A 13,122-nucleotide genomic window follows, 5' to 3' on the forward strand; every position below is an offset into this window, starting at 1 on the left:
CAACTGCAGCACCAAGAGGGTGCATCTGCCTGTATATGTATCTTGCTATAGTGAAAAAAATCACGTGAACAATTTTGCACTCTGGTATCACTGTCTGATACAAAAAAAATACAATAAAGGACAAAACACTAATAAGCAGTGCAGTGCAAAGTGAAAAAGAAGTAGGTACCTTTGTGGGAGGGTGCCAACGGAGACCATGATGAGACTGATTTTGGAGGACTTTGTGCTGCAGACAGATCATTTGTGTGGACGTCACCAGCAGCGTAGTCTGAAATTAGAAATCTGTATTATTACAGTTTCCAACAAAACAATTATGCCAGGTTGAATAACGGCAATAATTAAAGTTATATTTCAGCACACCACTGGATTACTGATTAAGCACTGAGCAATAAAAACTAAATTTGAATTCATCAACTGGAAAAGTGGCAGTAATAAGCAAAAGGTCACTATAAGAATATATTTGGAGCCTTTCAACCACTGTAGTTCTTGAATAGTTGATAAGTGTTTAATGCATTTCAAAGCAGTAACAAAATACATAATCACTGTGATGACCTTAATGAACCAATACAGAAACATATTAGGATATATACAGAGTTTTAGATCCAGTATTTTCATTCTAACTTCTATAAGCACTTCAGTAAATACTATGACATTACAATTACACATTAGCAGCTTGATATAGTCACCTGAAAGTCTGCTGTGTATTTGTACTTTAACTGTTCCTTGGTTGTTTAAAAATTCAGCAGTTTCTGAAGCACTGTGTGCGTCTTTCTCTAAGACTTCCATAGAATTTTTTCGGTTAAGCTTGTTACAAAGCATTTTTTCCTTCTGCCAATCTTTGCATATGAAAGAGTGGTTTTCATCATCCTGAATTAACATAGCAGACTCTGCAGGATCTTCCATGAGGGGTTTGTAACTGGCTTCATTTTCTGCCTTATCACTGCTATTACAAGATTCACAAGACTGGAAATCCAGATCTGATTGGCTTTTGTCTTCTTCCATGTTTTCTTCTACACTTGTAGGGTGGACATCTTCTATTTCCATGACTGGTTCCTTTAGCTCTTCATGAAGCAGATCCATTAAACAACGCAGAAATTCTTGTGCATCCTGAAATAATAATAAAAAAGTTAATTAATATTGTCCTTTTCTATTTAGAAGATATGTACATAGTGGTGACAAGACATGACCACAAAAAGCTGACTATTAAATCAACAGTTCAAGGTGTGAAAAAATTTGATTGACACTTCAAACAATATTCATGTTTCTTTTCTATGTCACAAAGATTGCTACTTAACAACACTCCTCCTCACTTTCACTCATCACAAAAACTTATGCTGTATGAATTCCTTACTTTAAATTGGGCGAGTGCATCCTGATGTAGGCAACCACCAACTGTCTTAGTTAGACTCTAGCTGTGAAAGCAACAAAAAGGTGTGGAAAGAAATCTACCTAAGTTATAATATTTTCAGGGCCTTATCTGATCTGATCATGGAAATTATATTTGCACCTTTCTAACAATCAGGTTTAAGTTGCTTCAGTCCTCCAACTGCATCAGAGCAGCACTGCCTGTGCATAAGAAGAAAAGTGAAGGGTGGACTGGCAGATTCAATCTGCAGCAATGCAGCAGCTTCTTATGGGAGCAGTAGCAATGCCACTGCTAACTTATTCTGTTTGGGACTGAATGACCTAAGTGAGCAAGACAGATTGATTTGGTGGTCTGGAAAGGAAAAAAAAAAAAAAATGCTGAGATGGGGATGGTCAGCAGTGGTGGGCTGACACTACGGCTTGGCATAAGTAACAATTTTGTTGTTCATTTACAAGTTAGAGGTGCTGTCACCAACTGGTTTTAAGCAGGCCTCTCCCTGTCTAATGATTTATGCATATATACACATGCACCTAAAAATCACTTGTATTGGTTGGTCCTTTACAGAAAGAGAACAATGGAGATTTGGATTATAAATTAGGGAATGTTTTGATTTCCCAAACTTGATTGGAAAGTGAAAGAATTTATTCTTCTGCAGACTAGAAATAAGCTGATCAGGATAACATTAGGCTCTTGGAGAGCAACTACTGTCACCCAGGAACCTAAGCAAGGATTATTTTGGTAAAACATTTTATTAGACCTAGTTAGGTGAGAGGTTAGACAAGGTTTGAGCACAAATGATCTTCTGCATATCAAAGTTATTTTAGAGTTGCTGTGTTTAGTCACTGGGGAACCCAACAATGACTTGTTTTGATGGGTCAAAGTAGGGTCTAGGTATCTCCTGATAAATGTTCTAGCACAGAGAGACTACATCACTCTTGAGAACCAGAGGTCAATAAGGATGCAAATGATTTTGTCACTTTTCTAGCTAGACCTAAAGGAAGAAACATGTTCAAGAATAACTTAAAAGTGCTGGCTGGGGACAGCACAAGAGATGGCTGAAAATACCTAAAAGGCATGAGCATCAGTTCTAAGACTTCACATGCCAAATAGGTAATTCTTGACTGCTACAAATACTTTAAAACAGCTGCATAAAGCGCACCCCATTTCAACAAGAAAAATAAACAAGCAAAACCTAAGCTCAGTTTTAAAATATTACAAGATGAAATGAACATGGTAAAAACTTGCTTTGCTATACTCTTATCTAGGAAAACCCTTGTGCCATTTTCTGGAACTGCTTGTATGTCATCTTTACTACAGGTGAAGAAGTGTTTTTGGCATTAACCACTCCACTGCTTTTCCCAAAAAACAAGAAAAGGAGGCATTCATAACAGTCACAAGGCTTTTCAGCAGTTGTTAGCTAGGCTGAGCAGAGAAGACTGTGATTAAGAGAACCTGGGCACGTCCACGAGCCCGCGCGTGCCACTTGCAGTGTCTCAAAGCCCTTTGTGACACTGTAAGATGCACACCAGGAACAAAAAAAACCATTCCCTGTGCTGTATATTTGCAGTGCGGGGGCAAATTTGATACCTGGAGATCTAGGTATTAAAAAAATACCATGGAAGAAAAAAACTGGGGGGGCAGGCCATGTTCCTGAACAGTGCCCTGAGGCAACTGGAGGCTCAGGTCCCTCCACAGAGCTGCTCTGGTAGCCAGCCAGGGTTTCTCTATGGCATGCTTCCTGCCTGTGCAGGGCAAACAGCGATGCAGGCTGCAGGCACCTAACCTCTGTGACAGGTAAGCAGCTGAGGGGGGTGAGGGGGGGGGATGACGACGACCCAACCACAGCTCCCCAATTGTTCTCCCAGCTCCAACTGCTCCTCTGTCTGGTCCCAGCCCATCCTCAGCTCCCCCGGCCTGGTCCCAGCCGCTGCCCAACCCCAGCATCTCTGCACTCACCAGCTGCAGCAGCAGCCATCAGAGCCACTTGGGGCCTCATGGCACAGTCTCCCCGCGCAACATGGGGCAGTGGGGCTGCAGGGCGCCAGGTGGCACTGTGCACTGTTTGGCAGCTCAGGCTGAGTGGTGCCAAGCCCCGGGTGACTGTTGCAGTGGCCCCAAGCTGCCTGACAGCACACGGCGCCACCCAGCCATGAGGCCCTAAGTGGCCCCAATGGCTGCTGCTACTGCTGGTGAGTGGGCAGGGGGATGGGGGCAGGTGGCAGGGGAGTGGGGGCTGTAGCCCCTGCAGGAGGGCATGTTGCCCCTGTTGATGGGCTGTAGCCCCTGTTAGGAGCAGTCCATGAGCTGTGTGGGAAGGCTGTGAGGGGCAGGGGAGCCACCCCCCTGAGCAGTGCCCTCCATATGCCCCCCCACACCCACGGTCGCCCCACAAACTCCACCCCCCCCCAAACCTGGCCCTGTGGGTCAGAAGTGAGGGGACTGGCACAGGGCACTGGCATATATCAGTGCTGCTCAGCGCTGCACACCTTGGTGAGCAAAGGGGGTACGGGCAGCTCTGATTTTTCTATGACAAAAAAGCCAAAAGTAAATACCTAACTGTATAGATATTTAGAATTTATTTTATTATGATGACAGAGGCACTGGCAGGCTTCCAAATTGCTTTAAAATTGTAAATATATCGATAAAACATTGCCCAACTGATCTTCTCTCTCTCTCGTTTTAATTGTGGAAGAGCATGGATTTTGGGGTATTTTACAGAGTGACCTTGGAATTTTTTAATTTTTTTTTTTTTTTTTTTTTTTTTTTTTTTTGTAAATCGGGGATTTTGCAGTTTTTAAATAGGGAATATCAGAATTCCTGCTAGTGAGGCAGGTGGCAGGACTCAGGCAGAGGAGCCTACTCAGAGCTGGCACCTGGGACCCAGCTGGAGGTGGCTGACCTCCTGGCCACTTGAGGCCAAAAGGATATTCTTCGCTAGTTCAAAGCAGGCCACCATACTGAGAACATCTTCTGGGAGATAGCTGCCCAGATGGCTGGGCAGTGGCACATATGGCAGTAGTGCCTCAAAGACCAACTGTGCAGCCACAGCCTACTTGCGGCTGCCCCAGAGCTGCAGATGCCTCTAATGGTTATGAAGTCTCCATTTGGGTCTGGCAGGCACGCAGCCTTGGGGGCATATGGTGTTACACGTGGCAGCAGGTCACAGCCAGGCAGCTGCTGCCACGGCCAGTCTGTTGCACTGGGTAGAGGGTGTAGGGAACTCCCAGGGTTGCTTCAGCAGTCCAGCTAGCATAAGGTGTAGTATCCCCAGGTACTGGGCCCCAGAAGCTCCTGAGAGTGAGTAGTCCTCAGCTATTTGCCAGGGCAGCTTTTTATACTGCTAGGGCCAGAACAGATGCTGGTCCCAGCCTCTAGCTCCTGCTGGCTGCAGATCTGGGAAGAGTCAGGCATGGTTATTTTGCTCCAAGTGGCACAATTTCCCCCACAACAAAATGCATGTCTGGGTACGTGTGCTGAGGCAAAAAGCCACGGCTCAAATTTGTGCTGTTTCTATTTCAACTGCTGCAAGAGCACGTGTCTGCATGTGTGGATGCACCTGTTGAGTCTTAGGAGATATATACCTAAAAAGCATATAAAAAGTAAGAAGGGTTATGTTTAATGTAATTTAAATAACTATATTTTAATGTGTAATGCTTTAAATCTTACATTTGAACCTACCTGAGTCTTGTAGTTCTATTTCATTGTTCTAATAGTGAGTAAAAGGCTAGAAAATCTTACCTGCTGGGAGTAGCCTCGAAATGTTGGATTAACGGTTTTAATTCCTTGAAACAAATTTGTAGGAACAATGGAACCAGGTCTGGGGGAGAGGTTAAAAAAGGTAAAATTGTAAGTGGACTTCAGTTTTTCTACCTTCATTGGGATCTGTTTATTAGGAAGTAAATTAGAACACAGGCACTGGAAACTCATTGCACAAATTTTCATAAAACGACACCGTTATTTGCCACTTGGGAGGCTTTGTTGCATGAGAGTCCTGGTAAACATTATTATTGTACAGTGACAACGTTTATAACACTACAAGATACCGAGTGCTATGTGTAGGTACATGTGCACAGCTCCCTGGCTTAGAATTAGATTAGACTGTGACAAAGTTGCCCCAAAGGCACAGTCTCCAGCCACGGGGAGACGAGACGAATGCCCCCAGAGAGATAGGACGGGTGTCCCTCAGGGCCCTCTGCCCACAGAGAAGCTAGTCAGTGAGCCAGATAGCTGATCCTGAAACCATGTCAGTGAGCCTGTTACTATTGTACCAGCTGCAGCATCCAGAGGTGGATCCAGTGGTCTTTGGTTTAGGGCTGTTGTTACTACAGCAGTCCCTTATGCATACACAGTCCCTTGTGTATGCATAATTACCAGCAAGCCATCTCAGGCAATGGTGGGGCAGGAAATTGCCGAGTCTGTGATTGCTGTAACCATGTCGTTGTCACTGAGTGGCAATAGAGACAGAGCACCTTGCAAGCCACTCTGGCGCAGCAAGGGCTGACCAGGCAGGGAAACTGTCCAGTAGGCTCCTGACAGCACACAACAACAGGAACAGGGCAGCCTGCATGCTGCCCCAGGTGGCAGGGGGCCAAATGGACAGCTGCCCACACTACAACCCTGTCCCTGTTGCCACTCAGTGGCAACAGAGACAGAGCAGCCTGAAAGCCTCCTGACAGCCTGTCCAGCAGGAAGATAGCTATCAGGAAGCCAGATGCTCTCCCTCCCTCCCTCTCCCTTGGTGGGGAAGAGGCAGAGCAGAGCACTGTGAAACAGGGGTGGGGGGAAGGGGGGGCTAAGACCTGGCTACATACTAAACTTGTCCTGGAAAGGCAAAGAAGTTGCTGCTTGAAACAGAAACCTTTTTGTTATCAACCTGCCATTTTTGTGACGAGTCAGTCATTTTTATAGCATGACAAATGGTGTGAGTGTGTAACCATTCACATTTTGTCATGTTAACCTTGCATATAAAAATAACATCTGTTAAGGCTCTAAGGAAGTCAAAATAAAACTATAAAGCCGTTTTTCATGACTATGGGTTCAACTGCAGAATATCAAGACATTTCGGTTATCATGTAAAAAGAAAAATCACTACTAAATTTGAAGGCAAGTTGGACACAGTTGAGACTCAGCAATATGCTCTTTGAGTGTCACATTATATATACAGAAAAGCCTCTTGTGTACCTCTTGCACTAAAATAAATGCTGCCTTCTGGAACTGAACACATACCTATTTAGATTTATTATTTTCAATTAAAATGAAACTTGCAGATTTTGTAACATCTCTTCTGAAAAATCAGAAAAGACAAATCTGCCCCTGGCTTGTACTACCATGTGAAGTTTACTTATAACATGTTCTGCAGGGGAAACAACAGCATACCTGCTTTTGTGCCAAAGTTCTGTCATCAGCTTGAGGTAACTTTTACAAATTGCTGGCTTCTTATCCGTTCGAGCTAAGGCGCCACAGTCGAGAAAAAACTGTGTCAAAGGCGGACTGATAATAAGGAAGAAAAAAACCCATTATTTTAAAGTGGTGATAAGAAAAGGGTGAGCTCCTATTCCCCCTACTCATAATAATTAGCCTTGGTCAATACCTCATTAACATCTAAACACAATGATTTATTTCTTATGCCTTCAGGACATATTCAGCTACTCAGTTACATGGGAAACTATATGGGAGGAGCAACTACCTTCTTCTCCCTCCACACAAATCCTGATATCTGGTAAAGATGCTAGAATTGCAGTGGTGGTGTCTGACAGCTGCTGCTCCTAATCTGGGTCTGGGTCCTGGAGGAGCAGCTGCCAAACACAACCTGTCCTTGCCAGGGGAGGGGGAACCAGGCAAGAAGTCAGTGATCAGGGCTACTGACACAGTCTCCCTTGAGGGCAGATGAAGGGAAAGAGCAACCCCATGTGAGCCCCTTAGCTAGAATACATGCCTTTGTTTCGCTACAAATAAATGCACGTCAAGGCCTAAGAACAATTAATGGGAAGTAAAGAGTGCACTGAACAGGAACTCAGAAGATTGTGCTTATATTCTCTCTGCTGAGACACCTTGGATAAGTCATTCTGTGCCTCAGTTTCTCCCATCTATAAAATAAAGGTAATGATACCTCCATTTTCAAATGTTTTGACATTCACTGATGGAAAAAACATGATATATGAACTAAGCATTAGTACTAAACCAGTCCTTTACCATGGTTTTCAAGGTGGGAAAGTCACAAACAAAAAACAGTAGCTAAGCAACAAACCATTAACTTAATAAGAGAAGCATCTAATTATGTTTTTGGTGTTTGTACATAAATACAAATATTGAAAATCAACTATATCTTCTAAATCAATACGTTAATTGGCAATCTACACAGAGAGAAGTCATTTAATCTATTTTATCACTAGAAACATTAAATAAACAGTAAGTGGGAAACCCCTAATTTTCAAAGCACTTTCAAATAAATATGGCTATGCTGGCTTTTCTGACTTGCAAATAAGATTAGAAATTAAGCCTTCTAAACCATGTCTCACTGAATTTCTAATCATTCTTTATCAACATTTAGTATTTAACTAGGATCTTGAAATACTTTGATCTGTTTTTGAGACTTGGATCCTAGGAATTGAAGAATGTAATCAAGGGTCACAGGACTAAGGCTATCAAACATTTTAGAATGAAGTCTACAGAGGTATGATTTTTTTCCCCCTAATGTTTCTACTTTGGTTTTAGAGGGGTTTGATCACTGAAGAATGTATATCTTCATACCAGATTTAAGTTTACATTTAATGGCTGTTTTCCTTACCAATTGGAAAGAGCTTGCAAAGCTGCATTCATGTAACAAGTGTTTCCTATATTTTTCAAACCAGTAAGACCTGTGGGAACAGAAAAGGTTACATTTTTAGCTTTCTTGAAAATATATTAAAAAAAACTTTTTTTAATCAAGAGACATACTAGTCCAATTCTACACAGCTATACTTTAAAGCCAATGTTGTTGCAAAGATATAGCTGAAAACAGAATTTGATTCTTGGACAATAAATACATTATTCAAGAGTAAATATTGTTAGAGGTACACCGACATATTGGTTGTATGTCAGATTGGCACTGATAAAAGGAAAATTAACATTATCAGCTATCAGCCTTTTTTGGCCAGTGTAGCTGATAATGTCACTGATAAATGCTGTGCGCATGCACGGAGCTGTAACATGCATACAGGAAAGCAGCCCAGCAGCACTGCCCTGCAGGTAAGTCTGTGGGCGTAAAGAGGCATGGGGGGGGGCAGATTGAGGTCCCCTGCAGTGAGGGAGGGAGTGGGGCAGGGGCTGCTCAGCCAGGGCAGTGAATAGGACCCCAGGGCCAGGAGTGGGACACATCCACAAATGGCTTGTCCAGGAGTGAGAAGAGGGAGTGGATGCCCACTGCTGCATGCACCCCCAGGAAAGGTGTGGGGGGCATGTGCCCCCCAGGATTTGTGCGTGAGGCAAAGGCAGGCTGCCCACTGTGGGCTTGGGGCCCAGGATGGCACCAGTCTCTTCCCAGTGGGAGGGCTAGGACAGGGCTGGACCAGAGTCAGCTGCATGGGGCATGTGGCAGCGGCTCTGCTGGGAGGGGTGGATACAGGGGCGCTAAGACAAATGTTGGGGGTGGCTACAGCTCCCCCCAGCACCACCCTTTCTCAGGGCACTCTGTTCTGCTGCCTTTCCCTCCGGAGCCCTATGCTGGCCACATGTCTCCTGCCCTCCATCAGCACAGGGCTCCCAAGAGAAAGGCAGCAGAGCAGAGTGCCCCGAGCAAGGGCAACACTAGTGGAGGGCTATAGCCACCCCAAAATTTGCCTTAGCCCCCCCCATAGCCATCCCTCCCAGTGCCACTGCTGCCCACATGTGTGCACAGCAGGCAGCCTGCCTGCACCCTGCACACAAATCCGGGGGGAGGGGGGAACATACCCCCCATGCCTCCCTTGGGGGTGCGCTGCCCCCCCCACCCTCTTGATAAATAACCCTTGGCTCCATCCTGCTCCTGGCCCCAGGGTTCCATTCACTGCCCTGGCTGGGCAGAGTCTGCCCTTGCCCCACTCCCTCCCTCACTGTGGGGGCCTCAATCTGCCCCACCCCCACCCCTCCACAGACTTATCAGCAGAGCACTGCTCTCCAAGTTGTCAGGCTGCATTCCTGTATATTGGCTACTGGATCAGTATCAGCCAATATGGCTGGTTAATAATCGACTATAGGTATCAGCGCATGCCTACATATTTTACTATTTGTTGATTATGGTACCTACACTGAATGTATTTTATTTGATCTTTTCATTCATGCATAGTATTTTTTCAGTTTTTTGTGAAATACGAAGATAGATTATAAAGGTCGAGTTCTATATAGCCTTTAATTTTACTTGCATTTAATGATTTAACCAGTTCAGTTGTGTTCTGTTTGTATGTGAGATCTGTCATTTTAACTGTGCAATCAAATGGAGGATTTAGTTTTTCAATAACTGTTCAAATAAACCTTAGAGCTTGGAAAATGTATACATGTAATTAATGATAACAGGAAATAAAATAATTTTATCTGTACAACTTTCATATGAACTGTATCCCCAAAACATTCATAAGGGAAATACAAATAAAAGCAAAGGAAGAAGGTTAGGAGGCACTAAAAGGGGATAAAAGACAGATTTTTCAAAGATTTAAGAACAGATGGTGAAATGGCAAGGTGGAGACACACAGGGAAGCAGTACCAGATGGCATTAACTGCAAAGGAAATGCCTTTTGGGTCAACAGCAGGGAGACAGTGGGGAGGCTGGTGTATACGAGTGGAGAAAGAGCAAAAAAACAAGGTCCATGAACTAGATTAAATATCTTTCCCCATCACTGATGTGAGAAATTGTCTTGTCATCTCAACAAGGCAACTGAGAAAAATATGATCAGCAGATTAAGCTAAGGAAATTTATACAAATATAAAACACATTGATATATCAATTGAAAACTTTGAAGAGATACTATGATACAGCTCACTTGTTAAATGACAGAATAAACCCTTTGTCTTGGGCTTCACAACAGTTTCTGTTACTTAAATATGTGGCATGGGTAACTTTTATGTTAGCTAAAATCTACAACTGCCAAAAATAAAAAAAGAAGAAAAAAACCCATTGCTATGAACTGCTGGCCCAAAAGGGTTACCCAAAATATAGAAAGCATTAATATAAGGCATCCAAAATAAAAAAATATGCTTGAACAAGTTTAATGACTACACTCTGACCAGAGGGGACAGAGACATCAATTTTAGGCCACTGAAAAAAAGGAAGTTACTTACCAAGAACTGGTGTTCTTTGAGCTGTATTCTCACTTGTGGGTATGTTTGACCCTAAGCCTCTGACCAGACACTTCTTGCCTTAGCAGTACCTGTACTGAATGCACTTCGACCACCCATCCTCTCAACTGAAAAAAACCCATATTATATTAGACTTCAAGGGAGAGCGCAGGATGTAGATGTATACATGGAGAAAAGTGCAGCTGCCAATAGCTGGCGTGGCTGTAGCAAAATCTGGGTTAAGGCAATGGAGTAGACCACTAGCAGTCAGAGGTTGGTCTTTCAAGAAACAGAATTTCTCCTCTGTAGTTCCTCTGTAGCTGAAAAGTTCCATTCCTTCAAAGGACAGTTTTTCAGTTGCCCCCTGATTATCTTTGGGTAAACCAAAATCATGTCGGTAGAATGACTTTTTCACAACAATTGTGCTAGCCATAGATTGGAGAGGCTACGTCTCCTGCATCCATAGGTAGTCTGCAAGGCAGTCTTAGCAACCAGCTGGCTGTCTGTAATCAAAGGGGATGATTTGGAGCTTGGTCACATGGTCAAAATGAAATTACAATTGGTGAACAGTGTCTGATATTGCCCATTGTTGAGGACTCACTGTACCACAAGCTTCACTGGGCCCTTACTGGGTAGTGAAGATTCTGGCCAGCAGACAGGGACAGCATCATACTGCCCAGTGCTCGACAATCCCCCTTTGGGATTCCAAGTGTTACTTCCATTCAGAGTTTGAAGATCCAGTGTTGGACAATATAAGCCTATTGTGGGTCTCTGAAAAACAGAATCCTCCCAGACATGAGAAGATGAAGCAGCCTTCTTACTTGACACCTTGATTGGAGATCTCCCTGAGGATCAGTATAGTGAGGGCCTCCAGGGCAAGTGAGCAGCGGAGGCATCAATGCCAGGTGATAAGAACCTGAATCCAAATGGCAACAGTGCGACTTATCAAAGAGAAACATCCTTAACTGTCCTTTCTGGTTCTTGGCTTGAACAAACAGTAGAGAACACACTTATCAGAGATGCAAGATTTCCCCTGGCAGTATAGGGACCTGGAATATGTCTCACACAAGAGGAGATGGTGTTTGAAGAACTTCTTGGGCAGGTAAAGGGAAGGCCCTTATCCCAAATGTGGCTGAGAGACCAGCATGGCAGTGTTGCAGAGCACAGAGAAGAACTTTCAGGGACAAAGCAGGTAGGGCAAAAACAAAAAAACTAGGTACTCTCAACCCATTAAGGGGAAAGAGGTAGAAGGGATTAAATAGAAAGGGAGAAAAGATAAAGAACAGTTGACAGGATTCAAAGGACTAGTCATCAACACAGAACAACAATATGTTTGGTCCTAAGCAGGTAGTTGAGAGAAACTAACGGTATACTGCCTTTCACCTCTCAGCATGGGAGTGGGGTAGAGTGTACTCTGTGGGTACTGCTAAGTCTCTGGTCAAAGGCTCAGAAGCTAAGCATATCCACAAGTGAGAATGTGTATCTGGATAATTACTAGGAGGAGAGCTAGCACACACACGACACAATTCTTTAAGTGAAGGTGTGACCCAACACTAGCCAATTAATTAATTGACTGTAAGGGGTTTAATCATTCAGTTCTATTACCTCTTGTCCTCAGTTCATCTTCTTCCACCTCGATATCCAAGTCATCAAATACAGCAACTAGAGGAATCTTCAGCGTTGGATTACCAGGTATTTTAAAATCCTCATTGGAAGAGAGGGGAAAACATAAGCATGATTATTTTAATTACTCTAAATGTTGGTATATTTCTACTAATGTGACTATGAATTAAACAGCACTGAATATATGCAGCTAGAATGTAGTTTACTTTACTTAAAGCAAAAGTTTAAGGCAAGTTCTCAGGAAAAGAACATAATACTGAGCCATATTCTGTAGACTAAGATATTAAGAAAAAGGGTCAACCAAAATGCAAGGCCAAATGTTGCAAAATGTCATGACACTGCATTAGGAATAGCAAGTTTGCATTGCAGTTTACTGTACAATTATAAACACTGCTTTTACAGAGGATTACATGAAAATCTGTATATACATTTTTGCTTCTACCACCAGATGGCCTACTGCATTTAATCAAAAGAAACACAGAAGGTGAGCCAAACAAGTACTTAATTGTATTATGTCCTCTTTCTGTAAGAATGTGAACAGGAAACCTTAGTATTTGAATGCAAAAAAGAGGGAACAAAAATTTCACCAGTTACTTTAATTTCTCCTTACATGATGCAACTTCCTTGGAGAGTAGAAACAAAAATTGGAGATATTTGAATAGTAGTAATGCTAGAGTGTTTTTGTAGCTGCATATTTCCTGGACTACTGCAATAATAAGGGTTCTTTGGTGGTATCTTTTACTGGATCAACTGTATAGTTGGGAGAGAAGCTGGACAGGCTTTTGGGCACAACATGTTCTTCTTCAGAGCACTTTGTGCCAGACAGCTTGTCTAACATTTCTCCC

At 43.2% G+C, this 13,122-nt stretch overlaps 1 protein-coding gene across 6 annotated transcripts in view; it reads right to left on the reverse strand.

Moving 5' to 3' along the window:
* USP33 (ubiquitin specific peptidase 33) overlaps positions 1-13,122 on the reverse strand; it is a 63,942-nt gene that overhangs the window by 32,693 nt on the left and 18,127 nt on the right. For 5 of the 6 annotated variants that reach the window (XR_002094666.1, XM_019501474.1, XM_019501473.1 and 2 more), the window contains exons 6-11: positions 12,260-12,359; positions 8,154-8,223; positions 6,743-6,856; positions 5,105-5,183; positions 687-1,107; positions 170-268 (exon numbers count right to left, since the gene is read on the reverse strand). Coding sequence is in view for 5 of the 6 variants with exons in the window: in XM_019501474.1 (XP_019357019.1) it covers positions 170-268; positions 687-1,107; positions 5,105-5,183; positions 6,743-6,856; positions 8,154-8,223; positions 12,260-12,359 (883 nt within the window). In the remaining variant the exon portion in view is untranslated. Of the gene's footprint in view, positions 1-169; positions 269-686; positions 1,108-5,104; positions 5,184-6,742; positions 6,857-8,153; positions 8,224-10,657; positions 10,744-12,259; positions 12,360-13,122 lie in introns of those variants that run through there. The other variant, XM_019501477.1, reaches the window with a different exon arrangement.

This window comes from Gavialis gangeticus, unplaced genomic scaffold (assembly GCF_001723915.1).
Source record: "Gavialis gangeticus isolate Ggan-Ray unplaced genomic scaffold, GavGan_comp1, whole genome shotgun sequence".
NCBI lineage: Eukaryota > Metazoa > Chordata > Crocodylia > Gavialidae > Gavialis > Gavialis gangeticus.